Source organism: Furipterus horrens, unplaced genomic scaffold (assembly GCF_987537825.1).
Source record: "Furipterus horrens unplaced genomic scaffold, mFurHor1.1.pri manual_scaffold_3, whole genome shotgun sequence".
In the NCBI taxonomy this organism is placed as follows: domain Eukaryota; kingdom Metazoa; phylum Chordata; class Mammalia; order Chiroptera; family Furipteridae; genus Furipterus; species Furipterus horrens.
In genome coordinates this window covers 103,382,267-103,409,793 of record NW_028327173.1, presented here as the reverse complement: position 1 = coordinate 103,409,793, position 27,527 = coordinate 103,382,267, and the positions used below count along the sequence as shown (strand labels likewise).

General features: G+C 35.9%; 2 protein-coding genes across 2 annotated transcripts in view; both read left to right on the top strand.

Moving 5' to 3' along the window:
- The window catches only part of LOC150015605 (E3 SUMO-protein ligase RanBP2-like), a 73,096-nt gene extending 58,116 nt beyond the window's left edge, over positions 1-14,980 (top strand). Inside the window, exons 25-30 of the mRNA XM_090269934.1 lie at positions 6,194-6,398; positions 7,868-7,969; positions 11,657-11,802; positions 13,035-13,308; positions 13,412-13,746; positions 14,266-14,980. Coding sequence (XP_090126060.1) covers positions 6,194-6,398; positions 7,868-7,969; positions 11,657-11,802; positions 13,035-13,308; positions 13,412-13,746; positions 14,266-14,589 — 1,386 coding nt within the window. The 3' untranslated portion in view covers positions 14,590-14,980. The remainder of the gene's footprint in view (positions 1-6,193; positions 6,399-7,867; positions 7,970-11,656; positions 11,803-13,034; positions 13,309-13,411; positions 13,747-14,265) is intronic.
- Positions 14,981-18,560: 3,580 nt separating this feature from the next.
- The window catches only part of CCDC138 (coiled-coil domain containing 138), a 193,773-nt gene continuing 184,806 nt past the window's right edge, over positions 18,561-27,527 (top strand). The window contains exons 1-5 of the mRNA XM_090269933.1: positions 18,561-18,835; positions 19,841-19,898; positions 22,439-22,559; positions 25,236-25,363; positions 26,467-26,654. Of these exons, the coding sequence (XP_090126059.1) occupies positions 18,626-18,835; positions 19,841-19,898; positions 22,439-22,559; positions 25,236-25,363; positions 26,467-26,654 (705 nt within the window). The 5' untranslated portion in view covers positions 18,561-18,625. The remainder of the gene's footprint in view (positions 18,836-19,840; positions 19,899-22,438; positions 22,560-25,235; positions 25,364-26,466; positions 26,655-27,527) is intronic.

Genomic DNA, 27,527 nt, shown 5'->3' with positions numbered 1-27,527 from the left:
TCCCCAGAATCCTTTTCAGCAGCCAAAACGCATGCACAACTCCGCTTCTCCCCCATTTCTGGGGGGTGGGGAGGGTTCAGTTACATACACAGACAACTAGAAAGGTTCACGCCTCTTTATGTTGGGTTTTTAGGGATGGGGGTGTGTCCTGGACTGTGCAGATATTTCTAAAAATGCCTACCACAATACCAAGAACAGTATTAAGTGGTTCATTTTTCATGCACGTTAGTTTATTCTAGGGTGGGCACAGTAGATAGGAAATAGCAGCATTTGAAACCTAGTTCCTTTTGCTTATTTTTGTGCCTTGCTTTGTCAGTAATTTTATGATTTGATTACTTTCTTAGCTTAAATGTAGTGATAATTTGAATAGCTATCAACACCTTGGTGTTTTAATCTGTATTTGACAGAAACTGGAAGACAGCGTTCCTGTCGAACAGTTTTTTTACAATCTAATATTGACGTGTTCAGAATGGTTCCTTGCCCCTTCAAGTAATACTATTTTATTGTTGGAAAGGTGGTTAAAATGAAATAAGAGTCCTGGAGTTAGTTATGAATGCAATGGTTTAATTAAAGGACCTGTGGCTAGAGAGAGAAGTGGTCCAACACATGGTCTGTGTCTCTAAGAAATTTATTGTCCTTCGTAGTCTGTGACTTGAGGAGTCTAGCTGGTCTACTTTTTATAGCTGTCCAACTAGAATGTGCCAGCTATTCAGAAGGTTTAAACTTACTCCTCAGTGCACATATAGCTAGCTAATGGCTATCAGCTAATGTGAAGACATCACTTTTTCATTTATAACTAGATTTATTTGTGGAAGTTCTATGGAAGTTTTTGCATCAGTGGTCTCTCTCTGCTAAATCTAAATAGCTTTAAGCCATGGCTGGTGTGGCTCAATGGATTAAGTGCTGGCCTGCGAACCAAGAGGTCGCTGATTTGATTCCTGGTCAGGACACATGCCTGGGTTGTTGGCCAGGTCCGCAGTTGGGGTTGTGTGACAGGCAATCAATGGATGTTGCTTTCATATGTCAGTGTTTCTCTCCCTGTCTTTTTCCCTCCTTTCTCTCTCCCAAAATAAATAAATAAAATCTTTTAAAAAGTAACTTTAACATCATCAACAGTTTCCCTGGCCTCTCTGAAACTACAATATGTAATTTCTGTTTATCTTCTTCTGTAATTGCTGGCTGCTAGAGGCTTTATCATTGCAATTACTCATTCAGCAAACACAGTATTAATATAAATTTGGATTTTGCAAAATGAAACAATGCAATTTAAATGTGGCATCACTCGTGCAAAACTTAAAAAATAATTACTTATTTATTTAAAATGTATTTGTTGTAAAACTTAAAAATAAAACTGAAAAAGTTTTAGTGCTGATGTGTAGACTCAATTGTATATCATTTATTCTTTTCCCACCTTGTGTTGCCACATTAGCTGGTACACAAGGACTTGGTATTAATTTTTTTTATATCCTAGCATATGGTTATTGATTTTAGAGAGAGGAAAGTAGGGAGAGAGAAACATCGATTGGTTGTCTCTGGTATGTGCCCTGACAGGGGTTTGAATCTGCAATCTCGGTATGTGCCCTGACTGGGAATCGAACCTGCAACCTTTTTGTGTACAGGACGATGCTCCAACAAACCGAGCCACTCAGCCAGGGCGGAGTTCATATCTTTTGTCAGTATTTTGTGAACCGTACTGTTCATAGGTGTTGAAATATCTAATTTGAGGTAATTATTAAAGTATTTTAAAATGTTCATAATTTTTATAACTTAAAAACTTCTTTTATTAAAAAAATATGTTTTATTGATTATGCTGTTACTGTTGTCCCAATTTCTTTTCCTTCTGCTCCCCTCTACCCAGTGACCCCCGCTTCCCTCCAGTTGTGCCCCCCCCCTTAGTCCATGTCCATCAGTTGTGCATATAGTTCTTCTCAACATCTTCCTGTCTACTCCACTCCCTCTTACTATGCTTCCTTTTTTATTTTTTTAATAATTTATTTATTTATTTGTTTTATTTTTAGAGAGAGGGGAAAGGAGAAAGAGAGGGAGAGAAACATCACTGTGTGGTTGCCTCTCACTTGTGCCCCCAGCTGGGGACCTAATGTGCAACCTAGTCACGTGCCCTGACTGGGAATCAAACCAGCAACACTTGGCTCGCAGGCCGACGCTCAATCCACTGAGCCACAGCAGCCAGGGCTTTTACTATGCTTCTTAATTTCTGCATCATCTCCCTCCCTATCCCCTCCTCCCCGCTGACCTCCCCCCTATATGTTCCCCATACTTAAAATTCTTTTTCCACTCTCATTGCCTCCTTAGTTTGCCTTTGTTTTGATTCCCTAGCTTCTGTTGTTGGTTGTTGTGATACAGTTTTCATTTTAATGTTCATAGTTTTGATCCTCTTTCTCCTAAACAAGTCCCTTTAACATCTCATATAACAGTGTGTTGAATCTAATGAACTCCTTCAGTTTTACTTTGTCCTGGAAGCACTTTCTCTGCCCTTCTCTTCTGAATGACAGCTTTGCTGGATAGAGTAATCGTGGTTGTAGGCTTTTGCTTCTCATTACTTTGAATATTTCTAGAAGTGAGGAAAATGAGGAGAAAGTCAGAAACCTCTGGGACAACTATAAGAGAGTGCACATCCGAATTATAGGGTTGCCAGAAGGTGAAGAAGAAGAACTAGAAATTGGAAAAATTAATGTGAAATAATAATGAAGCAGAACTTCCCTAACTTGGGGAAGGAAATAGACATACAAGTCCAGGAAGCACAGAGTCCCAAATAAATTGGACCCAGGGAGAACAACACCAAGACACATTATAATCAAAATGTCAAAAATTAAGGATAAAGAATTTTAAAAGCAGCAAGAGAATAAGTTACCTATAAAGGAATTCCCATAAGACTATCGGCTGATTTCTGAAAAGAAACATTGCAGGCAAGAAGGGACTGGCAAAAAGTATTCAAAGTTATGAAAAGCAAGGACCTTCAACCAAATATTCTCTATCCAGCAAAGCTATCATTCAGAATGGAAGGGCAGATGAAGTGCTTCCCAGACAAAGTAAAACTAAAGGAGTTCATCATCACCCAGCCCTTATTACAAAAAATGTTAAAGGGACTTATTTAAGAAAAAGAAGTTCAAAACTATGAACGTTAAAAGGACAACAATCTCACAACTATCAACAACTGAATTTTAAAAATAAAAACAAAAACAAACCAAGCAAACCACCCCTACAGGAACAGAATCATAGATATAGGGATCATTTGAAGGGTTATCAGTTGGGAGGAGGAAGGGGAAAATGGGGGAAAAGGTGCATGGATTAAGAAGCAGAATTGGTAGGCACAAAATAGGGGATTGTTAAGAATAATACAGGAAAGTGTGAAGTCAGAGAACTTACATACACAACCCATGGCCATGAACTAAGAGTTGTGTGTGTGTGTTGGGGGTGGGGGGGTTCCTGGAGGGAAGCGGGGTACAGGATAAAGGCAAAGGGGAAAAAATTGGGCCAACTGTAACAGCATAATCATAAATATACTTTAATAAAAACTAGAGGAAAGCAAAATAAACTGAAAATAACCTTCAGTGATTAATGAATAATCTGTGGTACATCCACACAATGGAATACCAGTTTAAAATAAGGGGGGGGGATTATGCTGAGTGATAAAAGCTGGTATCAAAGGTTACATGTGTGACCCATTTCCGTCTCAATGGATGTGGTTTCTTTAATTCCATAGTTATCAGACTTCCACTGAACTCGACTTCTTACGTTCTGATTAATGGTTCTGTATTTTAGTTGTTATTTTGATGTGGTTGTGTGAAGAGGTGAGCCATATCTGCCTATGCCGCTATCTTGAATAGATCTCTTATAGTTTTTAAAGTTGAAGTTTTATTTAAGACCAGTTAAAAATTTTTAATATAAATATTTAATGCTGCAAGATTTTTTCTTAAGAACTGTTTACCTCTACCCCATAAGTTTTAATGTTTGGTATTTTTACTTTCATTCAGTTCAAAATACTTTTCCTTGAGACATTTCTTTTTGAGATGAAATGTATATTAGATAGTGGTATGTTGCTTCCAAATGTTTGGTGATTTTCCAGATATCATTCTGTTATTTTTTTCTAATCCCATTTTTGTGAACATATTTGAATAATTTCAATTCTTAAAGATATAACGAGGACTCTCTTGGTGAATGCTCATTGCACACTTGAGAAAAATGTGTAACCTGCTGTTTGGGGGTAGGATGCTCAGTAAATGCTATTTAGATCAAATTAGTTGATACTATGTTGTCCAAGTTTAATATATCCTTGCTGACTTTTTACCTGCTTGTTCTATTGATTATTGAGAGGAGTGTTATAAGCATCTAGGCCTGATAAGGATTTAATTGATGATGCATAGATATAGGTCTATTCAGATTATATATTTTTTCTTGTGTGTTTTAGTAGATTGTGTCTTTAAAGGATTCGATCAGTTTCATCTGTTACCAAATTTGTGGGCATAACACTATTCATGAAGTAAAGTATTAAGGCTCCTCTTTCATTTTTTATATTAGTAATTTGTCTTCTTTCTCGTTTTTGTTTGTTTGATTAGCCTGGTTAGAGAAGTTTTTGAATTTTGTTGACCTTTTCAAAAAAATTAGCTTTTGTTTTGTTGATTTTTTTTCTTTTAATTTCTGTTTTATTGATTTCTACTCTACTTTTCATTAGTTTTGCTTTAGGTTTGATCTTTCTATAGTTTCTAATGGTGGAAGTTGATTGATTTTAGATCTTTTACATATGTATTAAGTACAGAGTTTTCCCTTCCTTGCTTTTGGTGCATTTCACAAATTTTGATAAGCTGTAGTTTAATTTTTATTTAGTTCAAAATATTTTTCATTGATTTTGATTCTTTTTGACACATGTGTTATTTAAAGGTATGCTGTTTAATCCATATATTTTATGATTTTTCTAGCTATATTTCTGTTAATTTCTAGTTTAATTCTTTATGAACTGAGAGAATACTTTGTATAATATTTGTTCTTTGAATTTGTTGAGCCGTGTTTATGGTCCAGGTTCTGATATTTCTTGGTAAATGTTCCATGAGAGCTTAAGAGGTATATACAGGGGTGGGCAAAAGTAGGTTTTTATTCAACCACTTCATGCAGCAGTGGGGCTAACCCAAGCAGCTCACTGAAATTTAGGTTTGTTTAGTGATTTTTGAAAAACTACAAGAATGTATAAATAATGAAGGCTGGCAACTTGAGCACTTACGGGATTGTACTGAACTGCACTGTGCCATTGTGATATTCTTTTGAGTTAATAAAGCTATTGTAATAATCATAATCTGTGTGTTTTTTATACTAACAACTGTAAACCTACTTTTGCACACCCCTGTATTTCTGCTATAAATTAAAAAATCTTCGTTACTGTATTTTCTATTGTAAAGTTCCCATTTGATTTTTAAAAAATATCTATTTATTTATTTTTAGAGAGAGGTGAAAGGAGAAAAAGAGGGAGAGAAACATCACTGTGTGGTTGCCTCTCACGCGCCCCCAACTGGGGACCTGACGTGCAACCTAGTCATGTGCCCTGACTGGGAATCGAACCAGCGACACTTGGTTTGCAGGCTGACGCTCAATCCACTGAGCCACAGCAGCGAGGGCCCATTTTTTTTTTTTTTTTTTATACCTTCAATTTCTTTGCTGAGAACTTCTCTTTTTATTTGCTTTAAGAGTATTTGTCCTTACTTTTTGGAGCTTTGTTAAAATAGTTTCTTCTAAGACTGTCATTCAACACATGAATCATTTTATGACATCCCTTACCCCCAAGTCAGAGAGTTGGGTTTTCTTGGAACTTTTTCCATATATGCCATTGACAGCTCCAATTTTCTGGACTACCCTAATACCCTGTTGGGATAAACAGGGGGTGCTGAAAAACCCCTACAATGTTCTCACCACCAGATTATCCCTCAAAGGTTTTAGATTCTTAATCCTTTTGCTTTCATCCAACTTTCACAGACTTCTACTAGTTGCTTTATCTGTTTTGGTTCAGTTTGGTTGTGGGTTTTGAGAGAGAGAGGATGGAGTGTGGAATGGGAGAGGTAAGGTGAAGTGTGTTACCCCATTTTGTCTAGAACTCCCAAATCCTCCATTTATTTTAGAATAGAGTATATGATCCTTTTTGTTAGTCAGTATTTAATGGCAGTTTCTTGTTACTACTTCTTTGCAGAAATCCCAGAATGAGGAAATGACTAGCACAACTGACAGTGTGTGTACAGGTGGGACTAAAGTGACTGTACCATTTTTATGTAAATCTGAAGAACCTGACTTTATTACCAAATCTATTAGTTCATCATCTATTTTGTCTGGAACTGTGGACAAACCTGTAGATTTGTCTATAGGAGAGGAAAATGATGCAGATTCTACAGGCCAAGGTAAAATTTGATACATGTTTATAAAAGCCTTCTGTGCATATATTATGTAAGGTACACCTTCATGTTTGAAAAGATAGACTTTTAAATGTAGATCCTAGAAACTCCTTTCTTAAAACAAAATTTGAAATATATAAAGGGGCATAAGATACAGTTGTGCTTATTTGGAAATTTTCTTTTGTGATAGTATTTTCATTTGTAGTGCCCCCTTACTCGCAAGGGTATGTTTCAAGACCTCCAATGGAGGCTTGAAACTGTAGATAGTACTGAACCCTATATATACTGTTTTATATATATACTTATATATATGAAAAACATTTATTTTTCACATATGCACATACACAGTCATCTGTCTATCTTTGGTGAAATGGTTCCAGGACAACCCCCCTTCCCCGGAGATACCAAAGTCTGGGTTTACTAATATGTGGGTTCTTTTCAGTAACTACTGGAAATGTATTTTCTCTTATGATTTTCTTAACATTTTTTTCCTTTAGTTTACTTTTTTGTAAGAATACAGTATGTAATGTAACATATAAAATATGTGTCCATCAACCTCTGGGCAACAATAGACTATTATTAGTAGTTAAGTTTTAGGGGAGTCAGATGTTATATGTGGATTTTGGACTGTGTTGAGCGGTTTGCGCTCCTAACCCCACAATTTGTTCAGAGGTCAGCTGTTCTTAAATGTGTTTCTTTTTCTCTGTCTGCTTTATTAAGTTAAATATTTGGTTATAGTAATTAATATTTAATATGCTTTACTCCTTTTTCATTCCAGTTGATATTAGGAGGGGGGAATCCTTTAAAATTGTATTGCTTTATATGTGTACATTGTGTTACCTAATATTTTTCAAAAGTAGTTCCTGAAAAAGTCACAAATATTACATATATTGGCACTTTAGATACTTAATATGCTAGAAGAGGAAGATACTTAAGACCTAATAACACATTTTCAGGTGAGGAAAGTAAGGCAGAAGACTTGACAGATCATGCAGCTGCACTCTTGACAGAATTAAGACAAGACCCCAAAACTCCTGAAGACCAAATATTTTTTAAAAATTCAGCTTTTATGAATTTGTCATTTATAATAGAGAACACAAATTGTTTATGATGATGTTTCCTAAAATCCTGCCTTTGAATTAATGTTTTAGATTATAGAAGACAGCATAAAGCAGAAACTGTGTACTTCTGTATCTCGCTTAGTATAGATCTACATTGCATTTTAAAAAATTACGTTTGGCATGTTTTTGGTATAGTGTTCATTGAGAATAGTACTTGTAAACTTAGAAATTCTGAAGAAGCTCAGAATTGTCTGAATTTTGTAACTTCTTCAGAGAAATAACCTTAAGATAAATGCTTCTTACCTAACCCCCAAACCCCTCAGAGGATTCTACCCCCGTTGGCTCTGGGTCCTTGAGAAAACTTTATTTATTATATATTAAGTGAAATATTAAATTATCTTTTACTTTTGCCAGTGGAAAGCAAAACGATTTCATTTGGATTTGGAAGCAGCACAGGACTGTCATTTGCAGACTTGGCTTCCAATAATTCTGGAGATTTTGCTTTTGGTTTCAAAGGTAAGATCAGGCAGAAGGATTTTAATGATTGTTACAGCATGGAAGCACAACTAAAAGTCCTTTGCCACAGTGTTGTAATGAAGTTGGACATTTCTTCCCCTGTCCCTACCCTCCAGTTTGTTTATAGTGTTTTTAATAAGGAAGGGCTATTATATTTTACTGTTATTTTTGACATTTATTACTATAATCATAAGAATTACCTCTTAATTGTATATAAGTGATAGTAATAGGTCCTCCCCCTCCTGAAATGCGGAACCATCTTTTTAGTTTGGAATAACCTTGATTTTGATACATTGTTCTCTTAATTGTACTTTTAGATTTGATTGATTAATATTGCAAGATTTGTGCATCTGTATTTTTTAAGGCGATTTTGTAGCTTCCGATTTTTGCAACATTCTTGGTTAGATTTTAATTAAAAGTTTGTGCTAATTTATTGTGCTAAATTTGTAATTGTTTAGCTTTTCCCATCTTTTCCGGTGGTTTTTCTTCTCCCCTCCTCTCCCCTTCCCTCCCGTCCTGTCCCCTCCCCTTTTGTCCATTTTGCTATCTTTTGTAGAGAATAAACCATTTCCTTGATTGTTTCAAGTTTTTTTTTTTTTTTAAGATTTTTATTTTTAGAGATAGGGGCAGGAGGAGAGAGAAACATCAATGTGTGGTTGCCTCTTGCACACCTCCAGCTGGGGTTCTGGCCTGCAATCTAAGCATGTGCCCTGACTGAGAATAGAACCAACGACCCTTTGGTTTGTAGGCCAGCACTCAATCCACTGAGCCACACCAGTCAGGGCTGTTTCAAGTTTTTGGCACATTATATTATCTCATTCTTATAATGTCTTTCATATATCTTATAGCACCACCTATATTTTTTTTGTACAAAATGTTTGATAAGTGGAATAAATTTCATTGAAGATGCATACTTACATGACAGTCTAATTCAGAAAATGTTCTTCCCTGTCACATGTTTATACTTGTTTCATATTTCCTGGCATTTAAGAAAACACATGTTATATAAAACTTTTAGGAATTCTCTTCAGATACTATGTTATGTTGGCATTTATAACTTCATGGATGTCAACTTGTTTATTTTTGTTTTAAGTTATTAAGTAGCCTGAAATCACAGGTTAAGAAATCAACAAATACAGCAGTATAGTGGGTACAATTATCCACAAAAAACAATGCCAAGTACAAATTGATGTGCTGGGTACTTGTTATAGTAGCCTATCAATACTTTACAAAGTGTGAAATAAGCAAGACTCAAATCTCATTGTGGAGACATGCCTTAAGCCTTCCCCACTGATACTCACTCCTCACCACCACCTGTTATTTTTCAGTGAGATTATTCAACCTCTTTTTAAAACTGCATTTCTTAGCTTAATTTTGTTCTTATATCTGACAGAAGGTTGTGCTTTGTCCTTTAGAGTAGCTTTTAGTTTTAGCAATTCTTTTTTGTCTGTTTTTTAATCATTTTCAGATTTTGCCATTGCTTTTCTTGAAATTCTTGTTACTTTTTCGTATTGAGTGCTTGTTTTATTTAATAAGATTGTGCCAAGAAGCACAAAATAGTATTTGAAACTGTAAGTCCCTGGAATCAATTTTCTTTATATCTCATTGGTTTTCAAAGGGAATCTTCAAGCTTTTTAAAATTTCTTAATAATTTAGAGTTTAGTCTTGCTTTCCTTTTTCATTAAGAGCTTGTAGGACTTCATTTTTTAAAGAGGTTATAAACCTCGTAAGGTGAGTGTCTTTCATTTTTTTTTTTTTTTTTAGCTGTTCCTAGTATTGTATGGGCTTTTTTGATTTGAAACTTCTTTTTTTTTTAAAGTTCTTCTCTTCTCTTACATATTATTTCTATGATGATTACTTTTTCTCCATTTTTTTTGTTCATTTCTTTTGTTTATTTTGTTCCTTTTTTAATTTTCTTCTGAAAATTCTGTTCACACAGGTCTATAAACCATTTCATTTCTGTTGTTTATTAGTAACTATGGAAACTAAAAGAATAATAACGAACACCTGTTTAGCTATTGCCTGCCTTTGTTAATGACTGCCATTTTATCATATTTCCTTCAGATTTAGTAGTGTTGTCATTAAACCTGGACACATAGCGAAAGCCTTCTAGGTATTAATTACCTAGATTGTTATTGTGAAATTGATATTGATTATTGACATGCTTATTTTTATACTTTCACTTGATGAATTCTTGCTTGAGGTCCCAAGAGGATCAGTGGTTTTCAACTTCTGCCTTCCAATTACAATTTCCTGGGAGCTTTAAAAATTTCCCCAAACTACCTAGGTTCTTTGGAAATGATACTGCAGGCATTGGTACTTTATGAAAGTTCTTGGTGTGATTCTGATATACATCTAGCATTAAGAACCATTGCATTAGAGGAATTTTGAAATTTTATGCCATACCCTCCAAGGGTATTTGGGATGATTTTAAAAGTTTCTTTGCCTGGGAGTTCCTAAATCAGTTATTTTTGAGCCTTAAACCTGAATATAACCTAGATCCATGGTTACTATTCTCAGGAAGCCCCCACATAAATACTGCATTTTTTGCAGTATTGTGTGGATTTTTGTCTTTTTAGTTTTTTTTCCTCATTAAATCTGGCTTAGAAGGAGTTAATGTTTTAATTATTTATTTTGTTCTTTTTTTTTTACTGTGCCACTTTTTAAGTGATGTTACTTTTTTTCTGCTTTATGTGTTTTTAGCACTAGTTGTAGGGTTCTCTAAGCTAGTGATTCATCAACAAGTGATGAAAAATTACGGTGGTTTCTTTCCTCTGAGATAGTGGGAAATATATTAGCAGGCTAGGTCATCTCAGTTGAGATCACAATGAAGGAACTTTTTAGTTTTCATCTCTCCAAGGTATGAGGGGGAGAGAGTGGTAGTCTTTGTTCTTCTGCATGGGGATGAGGATATTTTTCACCCCTCACAGTCTAGTATCCCTTGAGGGTAGTTGGAGTCAGTGAGCTTCTCCCAAGGCCTGGCAAAGAAATCTAAGCTCCAATACTAGTTACTTCAAGAGGAAGTTGAGGTAGAGAAGTTACAAACATATTTTTAGGCTGCTTTGACTAATTTGGAAGTAGCAGATTTGGACTCTTTGAGGACATTTTTAGGTTCAAAGGTATTTTTTTCATATGATAAAATGTTTTATAAAATAAACTACCTTTGGAGCTGAGCTAAGTTTTAATTCCAAGGTATGTACTTTTAAGATTCTGCTTCAGCCCTGGCTGGTGTGGCTTAGTGGATTGAGTGCTGGCCTGCGAACCAAAGAGCCGCTGGTTCGATTCCCAGTCAGGGTACATGCTTGGGTTGTGGGCCAGGTTGCCAGTTGAGGCATATGAGAGGCAACCACATACGGACGTTTCTCTTCCTCTCTTTCTCCCTCCCTTCCCTTCTCTAAAAATAAATAAATAAAATTAAAAACAAACAAAAACCCTGCATTATTACTGAAAATTCTTACGTGGTTTAGTATCATGCAGTTTACCTAAGGGTCAAGTGATCTTATCTTTCTATTTCCAAGCATACACATGAATTGAACTTTATATAATAATATAATTTTAAACATTTTTTAACTAGAAGTATATGTCACATCATTGGATATTTGATGCATTGATGAAGTAATCTAACTGGAGGATTAAAAGTTTATAAAAATACCTACCACTGTTTAAATATTCTGATTTATTCATCAGATAAAAATTTCCAGTGGGCAAATACTGGAGCAACTGTGTTTGGAACACAGTCAACTGGTAAAGTTGGCGAAGAAGAAGATGGTAGTGATGAAGAAGTAGTTTATAATGAAGATATCCATTTTGAACCAATAGTGTCATTACCAGAGGTAAATATAAAAGATTGAAAATCTTACTGATAACTTCAGATTTTAGGTTTAAAACTTGATTTGTAGGGCTAACTTTGTTTGCATTTCTTTCAGAATATTTATAATTTCAGATGGAAGCTCTTCATTTATTAGAAGTAAAGCCTTAAATTAAAAATTTTCTTCTTTGTCAAAATTAATGTATAAATGTTTGGCATACACAAAATTATTGGGAATAAATGTTTGGCATATACAGAATTACTGGGAAGAGCTAAATTTTTTCATACGTTAGACTGTCATGCTTATTTTCATAACATAAATCTGGGGGCAAAAATACCTGTTCTCATACTTGCTACAGTCCTGTCAGTAAAAATAAAATACATTTTCTGGACAAGAATGTTGTTTTAGACAAATTAATTTGCCAGTTTATAACCTGAAGCAGTAGTTAATATTTCTCTTGAACAACTTTTTGAAACCCCTTCTGTCTGATAAAAGAATGTAATTTTCAGGAGGAAGAATACTATATAAAATAAAAATCTCGGCAGCGGCAGCCGTCCGTCTCGAGAGACGATGGTGTAGCTTCTTAAGAGTCTATCTGCACCGCTGAGAATGGCTGTGCAGTTCGACTCGGGAGTGACATGGTATCTGTCTCCTCCCGTGTTGAATCGACATCTTGTGATGACGCTGAAGCTACAGAGCCTGGGCAGGGTAATATGGAGGGTCTGCTGTTGCCCATGCAGCAGACCCCCCCTCTCTTCGCAGCTGAAGGGTCCAAGGGAAAGACGGAGTCGATACAGCTTGGCTTCAGGTGCGCCGCAGGAGTTGCCGGTGTTGACTACAACGTCAAACCGCCTCAGGGACTCCGGCTCCGGATTTTCTGTCGGGGTTTACTCCCCTAGCCTTTCCCCTGAAGAGGTATGCCGCAAGGCAGCGGAGGTTTTTTGGAGTCAGAGTTTTCCTTCTCTGATGTACCCTGACTGGAAGATCGAACCAGCGACACTTAGCTCGCAGGCCGACGCTCAATCCACTGAGCTAAACCAGCCAGGGCAATAAAATAAAAATACTTAATGACAAATCAGGTCATTCCTACCTCTTCTAAATATATATATTTTAGCTTTAGGATATTACCATTTATTTTTATACTACAGTACAAATTCTGTTAATGTCATTACAAAGAATATTCTAAGGAATTTTGATCTTTGGGATTTGTTATGAATATATGTTATAAGCAGCAGCTTATTTTTCTTCTATCATAGGTAGAAGTAAAATCTGGAGAAGAAGATGAAGAAATTTTATTTAAAGAGAGAGCCAAACTTTATAGATGGGATCGAGATGTCAGTCAGTGGAAGGAGCGTGGTGTTGGAGATATTAAGATTCTTTGGCATACACTGAAGAATTACTATCGGATTTTAATGAGAAGAGACCAAGTCTTTAAAGTGTGTGCAAACCATGTAATTACCAAAACAATGGAATTAAAACCCTTAAATGTTTCAAACAATGCTTTAGTTTGGACTGCCTCGGATTATGCTGGTACATTCAAATGCTTTTAATTTTTTGGACTTTGCTAAAATCCTTAACAAATGTAACAGTTATTTTGATACTTAGGTCATTGTGTTGTTTTGTTGTTTAATAGATGGAGAAGCCAAAGTGGAACAGCTTGCAGTGAGATTTAAAACTAAAGAAATGGCTGATTGTTTTAAGAAAAAATTTGAAGAATGTCAACAGAGTTTATTGAAACTCCAGAAGGGACAGGTATCACTGACAGCAGAATTATCAAAGGAGACAAATCCTGTGGTGTTCTTTGATGTTTGTGTAGATGATGAACCTCTAGGACGTATAACCATGGAATTATTTTCAAACATTGTTCCTCAAACTGCTGAGAACTTCAGAGCACTATGCACTGGAGAGAGGGGTTTTGGTTTCAAGAACTCCATTTTTCACAGAGTAATTCCAGATTTCATTTGCCAAGTAAGTATTGACTACAGTGTATCACAACTGAAATCTAGAAAAGTGCAACACACTAACTGGGAAATTTGAGTGTTTCTCTTCACTTGTAATTTTCTTAAGATTGCTTTAGCTTTTCCACACATTAGTTGATATTACCACTCCAACATCCTACCCACCAAAAAACTTTCAACCTAAAATGGTTGAAAAAAAATTTTTTTAAGTATATTTTATTGATTATATTGTTAAAATAGTTCCAATTTTTTCTCCCCTTTGCTCCCCCTCTTCCCAGCACCACCCCTTCTCCAGCAATCCACCCCCCAAGTGGTTGAAATTTTTAATAACTTTAAACCTGCTGTTAAATTGAGGGTGAGAAAAAGACTCCATCATATTTGCCTCCTTTCAAAACTGTTATTTCCTAGTTTTCAAACCATATTTCTCAAGCAAACTGCTGTTTAGAACTTACCCTGTAGTGGTTAGTTAGTTCTTTGTGTATTTTAATATTTTATTCAGGATTCCTATTAATCAAAAAAAATTTTTCAGGGTGGAGATATCACCAAACATGATGGAACAGGAGGTCGGTCCATTTATGGAGATAAATTTGAAGATGAAAATTTTCATGTGAAACATACTGGTCCTGGCTTACTATCAATGGCTAATCGAGGCCGGGATACCAATAATTCTCAATTTTTTATAACACTGAAGAAAGCAGAACATTTGGACTTTAAGCATGTAGTATTTGGGTTTGTTAAAGATGGCATGGATACTGTGAAAAAGATTGAATCATTTGGTTCTCCTAAAGGATCTGTTAGTCGAAGAATTATCATCACAGGATGTGGACAGATAAAAAATCATAGTTTTTCTTAGTAAATTTTATATGTATAAACAGTTGAATTGAAGCTTAGCTGTTATGATAATATGGTAATTATGTTCAGCTTTTGAAAATGGAGGTTTCCAGTATATAAATGTAAAATTGCAGCTTATAGCTGTTTTCACTTTTTAATGTGTTATAATTGATCTTGCATGGTGTGAAATAAAAGTTTAAACACTGGTTTATTTCAGGTGTACTTGTGTTTATGTACTCCTGACATATCTGTATTAAAATGGAATAATACTAATCTTGTTAAAAGCAATAGACCTCATACAATTGAAAGAATATTATATAAACAGTTTAATTTTAATTCCTTTTAAGATATTGGACTTAATGCATGGATATACTTACCATTTTAATAAAGGACCAAAACTTGGAAAATTTTTATTTTAGATTTGAAAATAATATTTGGAAATTTTAACTAATGGTGTGATCATTTACGCATATAGACTTATGAATGAGATAGAGCCCAGAGGGTAGAGACTTAACCAAAGTGCTCTTCTATAATTCTTGCACCTCCTGTATAGTTAATTTCTAAGTAGAGTACATCTTTTCTTAAAATGATATGTAAGCTTCCTGTGCCCTTCCAAAGGTATTAATTTTACATTTTAAACAAGTTGAATATTTCCTTAGTTTTTTTTTTTTTAAGTTTTGTATCATCTGTTTCTACTACCTCAAACTGCAGCTTGGTTCTAATAGAACTTGCATTTTTCCTTCCAATTATTTTGATAAAGTATGAATATTTTTAAAAGTTCTATACCATGTTCTTTGGTTAAGGATTTGCTTTATACTAGATTGTTGCAGTACCTTTTTTCTGGTGAATTCTGTAGCAAAAATAAAGTAACAATTGTTAACAGCCATGCCATTTAAAAAATTTATTACTTGTGCATCTAATTGTTCATTCTATAACCAAAGTAAGGAGGACAATTAAAGGTCTCTAAACTCAAACTTACCACATCATCTCCAGAGCTTCCAAGGAAGTGACTTATCTCAAATTTGATCGACACTGAAAACTTACTCGGAAATGCCCAGTGTCAAAAGTTAGTGAGACTGCTAAAGAGGGGAATGTTCTTATCAACCTACTCAATACAGAACCACAAAGAAGCTAGTTAGACCACAAAATTTTGTATAATTTAATTATTCCTGTCACTAAGAGTGGCTGCCTTGTGTTCTTGTATGTTCTTCTCAGTGAACTCACTTCATTTAGTAAAAGACCGTGGGGTTTAATTCTGTTGTTTAGGGATTTGGAAATAGGCTATCCTATAGTAAGTACTTGTTCAGCCACCAGTTGAGGAGAACAGTGTCATGTGTGCTTTGTGTAATGAGTGATGGAATACCATCACTAAATCCACTTGGTCACAAAGCCAGGTAATTGAAATAAACCTACTCCAGTGTATTCAGTTGAACTGCATGAACGTGAAAGAGAACCACGAACTATAAGCATTCGCATTTAATAGTAAGAATTGGCTCCTTTGGAAACTTATGTAGTATAGTTGCTGTCTTAGCTGCTGGGACAACTAATGCCTTTGTCCTGAGTATAGAATAACATCCAAGTAAAGGGCAGTGCAGTGTTGTTTTTATAAAGAGAAATCAGGACTATCCTAAAGCATTCCAATTTTGAATTAAAAAGATTTAAAAGCAAATACCTTGACCAAATTTTGATTAAGAATTACTAGTAAACTGTATTTTCCAGGGTTAGTATTCCGAAGATGCTTGAAAGTGGCTTGAGGCATTTTTAAGAAAGACTCACATTTCAGGAAAGAGCTTTGTGATTTCTCTTATTTAATTTGTTATAACTGCACGTTAATGTCTTAAAAAAAACTGGTGTGATTTTATATTGGCTCATTAAATTCTGCTTAAAGATAGTATATAAAGAAACTCATGATTTGTACGCTGTAATTGTCGGCAGCCGTCCGTCTCGAGAGACGATGGTGTAGCTTCTTAAGAGTCTATCTGCACCGCCGAGAATGGCTGTGCAGTCCGACTCGGGAGTGACACGGCATCCGTCCCCTCCCGTGTTGAATCGACATCTTGCGATGACGCTGGAGTGTCCCCTCCAGTGAAGCTGAAGCTACAGAGCCTGGACAGGGTGATATGGAGGGTCTGCTGTTGCCCATGCAGCAGACCCCCCCTCTCTTCGCAGCTGAAGGGTCCAAGGGAAAGACGGAGTCAATACAGCTTGGCTTCAGGTGCGCCGCAGGAGTTGCCGGTGTTGACTACAACGTCAAACCGCCTTAGGGACTCCGGCTCCGGATTTTCTGTCGGGGTTTACTCCCTTAGCCTTTCCCCTGAAGAGGTATGCCGCAAGGCAGCGGAGGTTTTTTGGAGTCAGAGTTTTCCTTCTCTGATGTGCCCTGACTGGAAGATCGAACCAGCGACACTTAGCTCGCAGGCCGACGCTCAATCCACTGAGCCAAACCAGCCAGGGGGTACGCTGTAATACTTTATTGCAAAAGACTTGGTTTGAATAATTTTCCGAAATAAAATATTTATCTTAAAAAATATTGGGCATTTGAGGAAATTTAAATATAATCCAGAGACTAGTAATTGTTTGTTTGGACATGTTGGTAAATACCATTTAGAAAAGTAAAAAACTGGTATTTAGAAAAGTAAAAACAAACTAGCATAATTGTATAAATGAGAGAAATAAAGTGGTTATTTAGTTGCTCAACTCAGCCACTGATTTTAGATTGATATACTATATCAATAAATATTGAGCACCTACTAATTGACAAGCACTGTTCTGGGCACTGGGGAAAGTTGCCTAAGAAGGCTACCTAACATTCTAATACTGCTTATTAATACCCTGTTTCTCCACCTAGGAAACACTGGCCAATGGCAGGAAAGTGAAGAGATAATTTTTGAAATTGCTATTCTTGGTAGTGCTATATGTTCTTGATTTTTACGTTATTTAGCATTACAGTTTGCAAAGGCCATTCTGAATGTTCTAAAGCACACGAAACATATACCTTACGCCCTGGCCGGTTAGGTCCTTTGTTGGTTGGAGCATGGTTCGTACACCAAAAGGTTCGGGAGTTCGATTCTGGTCAGGGCACATGCTTAGGTTGCCGGTTGTGACCTCTGGGGGCTTTATGAGAGACAAACTGTGCCAACGAATGCAGGTTTCCTTTTCGGCGATTGGATGAATATACGCAAGGCAAGGGTGGAATCTTTGACATTACTTTATTGCAGATATTACAGCATTCTCGCACCCCCACCAGTCACTTCTTGGCGCCTGGCGTCGCTCCTCTGTTCACTGCCCCCTGTCCAAACACAAAGGAACACGAACTGCTCCCCTTGGGGGTTTCCACCTCATATATTATGTATAAACAAAGCCGGCCACTAGCCAAAATATGATCTCAATGCTTCTATAACTGAGTGCACTGTGCAAGCCTATCTAATGTTGTCTCTAGGAGCCCATGCCTGGGCATCCGGAGTGAGGAAGGCCTGACTAGATTTCATTGTCTTAACACGAGCCATCCATCAATGTTTCTCCATCCCTTCCCCTCGCTCTACAGTCAATGAGCGTGTCCTGGGGTGAGAATAGTACACACATAACGTCAGATATGCCCCGGGTCAGGGTGGCGCTCTACAAGTCGGGTTCGGGACATCCTGGTGAACCCCGCTCATTCTCAAGTACCCGCGAGACGCGTGGGGTTGCATGACGTCGGCTTCCTACCCGGTCCTGGCGCCATGAGGCTGTGGCTCTGACTTAGGGACTGCGCCAGGCCTGCTGAGTGCAACCTAAGTGGACACGACGGAGAAAAACAGGCTGAAAAGGTTCAACACCACTTATCAGTCCAAGTAGCACACCAATAAAATTAGTCGTTAAACGTAACGCAAAGACGACCCTAACACAAGGTGATACGGAACACCGCAGACGCCTGCCGCGGAGCCCCAACGCCCCTCTCGCCGCCTAAGGGGCGGGCTGTGTCGCGCGTCCCGACGCACTTCCGCTGCGCAGGAGCCTGCCGTGCTCTTGCTGCCCGGCTTTGCACGCTGTTTCCAGGGAGACAACGGTAGTTCAGCACGATGGAGCCGAGGGTCGTCAAACCGCCCGGGAAGGATTTCGCGGTGGAGCGTCTCAAAAGCCGCTACGGATTAGGGGGCGGCTTCCCGGCCGAGGTCGGGCCTCGCGCTTCTTCCTCGGCCCTGTTTCTGGGTCCGCGGGCGGGGTCCTGCCGGCGTCAAACCGCGCACCCAGTAGCTCCGAGCGGGCACTCGGCGAAGGGCTGGCCCGACGTAAGTTAGCGCGAAGGGAGAGTAGCTCAGACCGCAGACGCGTAAAGGCGTGGTAGGTGATGTCTCGTATGTGGGAAGGCAAGTGTTCTTGTCAGAAAAGTTCCTTAATCAAAGCTTTTGAAGGTTTAAGCTCTACCAGTCGTGGTATGTCGTTGTGGAAAGTATTTTGGAACTTTTATTTACAGTGACTTCAGTGGAGTTCAAAAAACAACTTAATTCCTTCAAAAGGCTTATTGTGAAATAATTTCAAACTTTAAAAAAATTGCCGGAATAATAGTTTTTTGTACCCTTCGCTTGTATTCAGCATTGTTAAACATTTTGCCACATTGGCTTTACCATTCTCTCCCTTTTTGACTCCCTTTCCATACATTTTTTTCCTGAACTATTTTGCAGACATCGTGACTCTACTATTAAATAGAAATACTTAAGTGTGTTTTCCTAGCAATAAGGACATTGTCTTATATAACCACAGGAATAAATCCAGAACACTTACCATTGCTACAATATTATGCATTTCAATAAAACAATATTATGTATTTCATATCCATATGTTACCGATTATCTAAGTAATGTCCTTCGTAAAAAAATTTTCTGGTGCAGATATAATCTAAAAATGAGCATTGCATTTGGTTTTTTCTTTCATTATTGCCTTTAATTTAGAACAGGTCCTGCATGTAGGACAATTATTTGTTAGAATGTCACCCGGTTTGGATTTGTGTAATGATACCTCATGATTAGATACTGGTTATACATTTTTGTCAGGAATACTACATGAATGATGTGTGGCTTGCTGAGTTCATCAGGACACACATGTTGCTTTGTCCTGTTATTGGTGCTGTTAACTTTGATCACATGGTTCAGGTGGTGGCTACCACATTTCTCCACTGGTCTAATTAAAGGGTTAACCTTTGTAATTAGTACATAATTTGTAGGGAACTGTTTTGTGACAGTTAAGTTGATTCTTAGTATATACATTAAATTATTATTGCTGTTATTATTTTTTAGTATGCTTTTTCAAATTTTGATCAGGCTGAATGTAAGAGAAGATCTCCAACCTCCCCAGGTAAGTCAGTAGAGGATTTTGTATATTTTGGGTTTTAACAAATTTAATTTGAGAGAAAGGATTTAAAAAAGAAGTTTATAGACTTAATAGCTATTGCCAGAGGTCTTGTGATACTAAGCTCTTTTCAGTCTAGTAATTAGCTAATAGTGATCATGATTTTGGGGATGACTGTGTAAGATGTCTTTAAAAATCAAATTGAAATTTAAAAAAAAGATTGTATTTATTTTGAGAGAGAGGGGAAGGGAGAGAGAAGGAGAGGCAGAGAAACATCAGTGTGTGAGAGAAACATCGATTGGTTGCCTTTAGCACGCCCCCAGCCGAGAGCCAGGCCCACAACCCCAGCACTTGTCCTGTCTGGGAATTCAATTGGTGACTCTTTAGTTTGCAGGCTGGTTCTCAATCCGAGCCACACCAGCCAGGACTCAAGTGGAAATTGTTCTGAGGGAAAAAAATTAAAAATAGGAAAAAAATGAAATTATTTGTTTTTTTATTACATATTTTTGTATTAAAAATTAAACAGATTGGGTAAAGAAGAATTATTGCTGTATTTTATTCTATCTTCATCTGAGGCCATTTTTTTTATTGCTTTTAGAGAGAGAGGAAGGAAGAAAGAGTCAAAAACAGAAACGTTGATTGGTTGCCTTCTTATTTGCACCCTGACTGGGGATCAAACCCACAACCTGGGTATGTGCCCTGACCAGGAATCTACTCATGAAATTTTGGTCTACAAGATGATGCTCTAACCAACTGAGCCACACCACCCAGGGCTACTAATTGAATTTTTTTATGTACAATCTTTTCCAAATTATTAGGTTAATGAACTGGAGGAATTTATTTTAAAAAAATGTACTTGATGATTATACTATGGAATTGGGTGTGTTGGAACATCATTGGTAATATGTGACTAACATGTATATGTAATTAACCATTACAGTTTTTTAAAAAGATTTTATTTACTTATTTTTAGGGAGAGGGGAGGGAAGGGAGAAGGAGAGGGAGAGAAACATTAATAGGTTGCCTCTCATATACACCCCAACTAGGGACTGAACCCAAAATCCAGGCATATGCCCTGATTGGAAATTAAAATGGCGACCTTTCGATTTGCAGTAGGATGCTCAAACAACTGAGCCACATCGCTCAGGGTTAACCTTTAGAGTTTTGATTTGTTGATACATCTTAGGCAGTGTCTTTCCTAGTAAGTATAATCATTGAACTTTGAGATAATTATAACAGAAACAGTAGTTAATATCTTTAAAAGTTCATCAGATGGTGGAATAAGGAATTTAATTTTTTTCCAAGCTTATTTTGTTTTGAAATTCTGTGACATTATTCTGAAACATTTTTTTTGGTGTGGAAAAAAATATTTCAGTTATTATTGAGTCTAGTATCTTCAAAATAAATTAAGGTTGAATTTTAGATTTGAAAATTGCCCTAAACCTTCCAACTGAAACTTGGAAAGTTGGCATTTGTACTGCCAGTCACTACCAGAATCAGAAAATAGAGACAAGGATTGAACCTTTATGGCTGCTTTATTCAGATGCCACTGATCTGAGAAGATGATGGGTATGTACCCTCAAAAACCATCTTAACATCGTACCTCAAGCCAACCTTTTTATAGGGAGAAGGAAAGGGTAGGTAAGGGGTTTGGAAAAAGGTTAATCAGGTAATAGTTGCAGTCCATCAGGATTTTCCTAGTATTTACTTGCTGATCAACAATTCTTGATCTCAGTCAGGGACATTCCCTTCCTGGAACACTATGATTCAGATACCATCTTTATTGCTTGCAGACACCCTGGGGCACAAAGGTTGAACTGCTTTAAGACCCCTGCAGTTACATAAGTCAGGCATTCCAGTTCCTGGAATAACAGCCTTTCACATGCATTATTCACTCAAGCCTATTGACTATGACTGAAGCCAAAATCTTTAACTCTTGACTTCTCCTATCACAACCCTTCAAAATATAACTGAGAAGTATACCTCATTAAATTTCTGGGGATACAAATGAGAAGGATATGTATATTTAAAAGTATTTCTAAATAGCTTATCAGGGAATCTCTTTTCCTTTTTCACTGTTAGATATAGGCAACCAGTTTATTAAATAAATCTTAATGTTTAAAGTATATAAAATTAAGTATATAAAATTAAAAATAAAATATTAAATGTTTGAGGACTGATGAGATATCGTGAGTAGGTAGAAAGAGGGCTGGGTTCTGAATTTTATTTTTCTACTTGCTGGCTGTGTTACTTGGAAAAATTTAGATAACTTCTCCAGTTCTCAGGTTCCAAACCATTAAAGTAAAATTAAAAGTTTTCTTGCTTCACAGGATTGCTAGGATCAAATAAGGTAATGGATGAAAGAGCATTTTGTTATCAGGAAAGCACTGTAGTAAAATACAAGATTTGATGCCTATCAAAAAGTTTGTATCTAGGAGACAGATAAGAAACCATTTAAGTAATTTGCTATCTTATCTTAAGGAACCTAGAATGAGATCATTAGGGTCTGATCCTAGTAAGTTATCCCTGCTCTTTACTGTTAACAGATGATTTGGATATCTCCTCATCTGGAGATAGAGTTGTTTCCTCATTAAGGTGGTATTCTGATGAAAGAAAGCATTCCACTATACCTCTTTGTAGTTCATCGAAGCACTTCAACATGAGCTGGTAAAGTACCCTGCATCCTTACTGTTGCTATCCCTTCTGTTAGAAATAGTAAAAACGAAAACCAAGGACTCTGAGATGCAAGGTTTATTAAGAGGAACCTGCCGGGCTGTCTGGAAAGAGAACAGCAGCTGGCGTACAGGCTGACAAGGTTTTAAAGGGAGGGATAGGGAATGACTGGAACAGGGTATTGGGGCACCTAGTGATTGGTTGGGTCTGGGGGTAATGGCGGGCACAATGGGTTGGGTCTGGGGGTAATGGCAGGCACAATGGTGGGAACAACGAGGTACTTGGTGTTTTGTTGGGCATGTTGCTGGGGAGAAGAATAGAATAAGGGAGTAAAAAATTTTCTACCCCCTACTGGTGTTTTGTAAGATTTGAGGAACTTTTCACTGGACTCCTCAATAGTCATTGTTTGTGGTTTTTACTTCCTGCTAATCAACCCAACTTATTGGGTGGAGGTTTTTGAGGCTCTTACTGAACCTAAGACCTTCAGTATTTCAAGAAACTGAGAAAGGGCAGAGAATGGGTTATTTATTATGTGTTTGCTTTTTTCTGAGAGGAAGTATAAGCAGCCTGGAACTGCTGAATAGTAGTGCGTGTCTAGTAGTGTGGTAAGCAATGGATTTTAGATAGGTTGGGATTGAAGAAGTCAGTCTGGGGAGATGGTAACTACTAAATATGTATGATACAGTCCTGGGGTATGAGGCATTAGCAGTTTTGTATAGGAGATTTTACCCTGGGTAAAACAAGTATAAAAACCAGAAGATAAGGTGAAATAAATTTCCAAATTGAATTTTACTAAATGACAAAAAGGTGTGTCAGAAGTGCTATGGGTATCAAGGAGGAGTAAACATTTTGAAATATCCACCATAAAGATATAGACATATGGAAGATAAGATGTTTAGATAATTATGAAGAGGAAAAAAAGAAATTGTACCTAAAATATTGTATGTTATTAATGTAATTGATATTTGGGAGCTTGAATTTTTTTTGTAATTGCTTCGTTCTCTACTTAAATGAATCCATGTATGGCACTTAGAACAGTGTTCAGCACATAGAAAAGCATTTAAATACACTATTATCATCATCATTGTTATTATTCTTTGGCACTCACAGAGTAACCTAGTTGATCTGAATTCAAGAGTTGGACATGAGGTAAATTGAATATAGAGTAAGGAAATTGAAAATTGCCTTAATTGAGTAATTAGGAATTATTTTCTTATATTTAACTGATAGTTTTTATAATTCTTTGTTTCTAGGTATAATTTCAAATTATAATATAAAACTTTTGGACTGTGAAGGTTCTTATAACATTGGACAGTTTTTCACAATCCCTAGTTATGATCTAGTCTAGAATTATAGTACTCTCTAGCACAGAAACCACATGTGGCTGTGGAGTAATTGAAATAGGGCTTGTCTGAATTGAGGAGTTAGATTAACCAAAAAGTTTTTAAAAATTATTTTTGTAAGATGGCTCTAGTAACTTTTAGTTATCTTTAACTTCATTTGAAACAGTTTTGTTAGATTGTATTGTGACAGTTGTCATATTGGAGTGCATTTAAAATAAAACTCACCAAAATTGGTGATTTTTTGTGTAGCCATTTTAATATTGAAGATGGAAGAAAATAAGCAGCATTTTTGATATATTATGCTTTGTTATTTCAAGAAAGGTAAAAACACAACTGAAACGCATGAAAAGATTTCTGCAGTGTATGGAGAAGTTGCTGTGACTGATCAAATGTGTCAAAAATGGTTTGTGATGTTTTGTGCTGGAGATTTCTTGATGGATGATGCTCCACAGTTGGGTAGACCAGTTAAAGTTGATAGCTCTCAAATCAAAACATTAATTGAGAACAGTCAACGTTCTACCATTCTACCATGCAGGATATAGCCAACGTACTCAAAATAGCTAAATCAGTAGTTATTGGTGAAAATGAAAAATATGTCTTTTACTTGACAGAAAAAACCATATGGACTTTTGGCCAACCCAATATGTTGGAATTCCGTCTAAAATAGGCATCAGATTTAAGAAGATAGTTAAAGAATTTTAAGATATTGATTACATGTTAAAATGATAATCTTTTAAGATATACTGGGTTAAAAACAACATTGTTAAATTTCACATCTTTTTATATTTTTAATGTGTTTAATGTGGCTACTAGAAAATTTTAAATTACCTTATATGGCTAGCACTATATTCTTTTTGAACAGTACTGCTTGAGAAATTTCAATTTTTGAGAACATCTGTTTGTTGAGAACACTTGGGAGTCTAGTTCTCTCCCACCTTTTACTAGTTATATCACCTGTTATTTAAATGCTTTAGGGTTCAGTTTCCTTACATTAAAGAATAATTCTTTTAGCCAAAATGATAGATAACAGTACCTGTTATATATCACACAGAAGTATTAGGAATCAAAAGAAAGATTGGCAGTAGTACTGTAGAGCATTCTAGAGGTAAATGCAGTTTCCAGTTAAGCACTTTTATGTATGTAGGCAGATACTTCTGTTGAGCTTTCAGGATGAGTAATGTTACTTTAAAAAATATGTTTTTGGATTTAAATGTTTACTTGAAACATTTTTCCTGATTGTGATGCTACTAATATTTTAAAAGCAGTTTTATCTTCTTAATGTGCTATAGAAAACTTCCAGGATGCTGTGATATTTATTTTTTTAAAGCCTAGATGAAGAACTGCATTCTTTTCATAATTTGAAGCGACGGGAGACAGAAGAAGAGTTAATTGAAAATGATCATAGAGTTAGTAGCTTCAAAGTAACCAAGCAATCTGTTAAAGAAGTAGGAAAAGGTAAATGAAATATTCATTTTAGATTCATCATTTAAATAGTCACTATGTGAAGCAGTACACATAAAACTTACCCCGTAGTAATAAAATCTGTCCTCAATCATCTCTGTTTCTGTGTTCTGAATTTTTATAAGCCATGAGATAGTTACTGTGCTTATTATCAAACTAAAGTAAAAGAGAAAAATAAACTTTATTATTTTCCAGTAGTGTTCCTAAACTGTCAAAACTAATAAAAAGAATTTAATCAATTGAGTACTTACTGTAATTTCTTTAATTCTTTTTCATGTCAGCATTTGTTAGGAAGTGAGTAAAATATTGTGGTAGTATTTGACAAATCCTTTAATATTTTAAGAAAATACTCCAGACTACTTAAGATGTGTCTTTCTTGGGCAGTGAACTAATAGTTTATCTCTGCCGGGCTGCATATTTCTGTTAGGATTTCAAGGAAAGAGGTAATCAGAAATGGTGCCCTCCTCTTAGCTGCAATATTTTGAGAACACTTTGTTGCCACACTGATAACTTCTGTGCATCTCTTCTCCTGGCATATAAAAATATAAAATAGGATAAAGCAGTGAAGATAATTCTGGCATCAAAAGAACATATTATTTAAAGGAGGAGGTTATAGAAGTTGCATTACATGATTATATAATTACAGATATTGTATAAAGTTAAAACAGGTAAAAAACAAGGCCATTTATATAGGTAGTAAAAATTAGAAGTGAAACAATGATTAACACTTAATTTGGGTTAAGAGAGAAGGGGGAATATATGATTAGTAGTTTCTGAGATAACTTTATTTCTAGGCCCAGGTGGTTAATACATGAATGTTTTCGTGCACTTTAAAATCTATTTTGAAATAATTTTAGAGTTACCAAAAAGTTGCAAAAAGAGCATAAAGAATTCTATGTGGCCTTCATTCAAATTTTCCAAGTGTTACATTTTATTACCTTTGCTGTTCATTCTTTATTTTTGCATATATTACTTGGAACTTAACAATACTATTATATAATTCAAATTTAAAGTAGCTCTTCCTGAAGATTACCTTATCCACAAATATTTAAAACTGTAAATTAATAAAGTTTATAAATAAAATTTTATTTTCTTAGCAGTTGCCTGGCCATCTAATTTGGCCTCAAATTCAAGAAATTGTACTGAATGTTGTAGTGATGCAAGTGACTCTCCTTTGAAACATGTCAGCTCTCCAACATCGAAAGCCTCAAATAAGCAGAGTTTACTTCCACATCACGTCAATCAGATATATGATGAATTATTACAAATACATCAGAAATTGCAGGTAAGAGCTAAATACTAGATTGAGAATTCAGAAATGTTTATGTTCTCTGAACACCAACATTTACAAAATTTAAATACTACAAGGTATTTCATTTTTATCATTTTTGATAAGTGTGTCAAGACAAGGTCAGAAGGAAACAAACACAATTTATAAGAACAATTAAAGGGGAAAAATGTGTGGCTGAGAAAAATATAAACTGATGTTTTTAATATGTAGGTGTACTTTTTACATTTCAGACTATCCTATGTTGTGTTTATTCTAATACCATCCTATCCTTGCTTAAGAAGTAAAACAAAATCAGCTGGTAAAGCATACTTTTTAAAGGAGGTATTCTAGATTTGTTGTTTCAGATACTTATGTAAGAAGTTTTCTTGTCGACTCACCAATATTCAGTTCAGAACATTGGCCTTTATCTTTGGGATTTTTTATTTTTAAAGGAGGTAATGCATGAATTTATCAAGTATTCACTAGGTAGGAGTACAAAAAGAACCAAAGTATATGTAATACACCATTTCTGTTGAAATTCTAGTTGGTAATATATTTTTTTACACATGAAATAAACATTTAAAAAAAAAATGAGTATCTCTTTTTGTCCAAATAATGACATCATAATTACCATAGAATTTTAGGAAAAGATTAGTTTACCCTAAAACCACTGGGGAAAAGTTCAAGGAGATTCTTAGCTTGGCATATGACTAAGAGATAGAATTTAAAGAGAAGGAGAGGATTGGGAAGGGCATTCCAGGTACAAGGAATTGGAGATGAGGGGTTTTTAGGAAGGAGTGATTTGTCAGCTTGTCAACTTATTAGCCTGTTTAGGAAAGAAAATAGTGAAAAGTCAGGTTGAGTATTACAGGTTTTTAAACAAAAGAG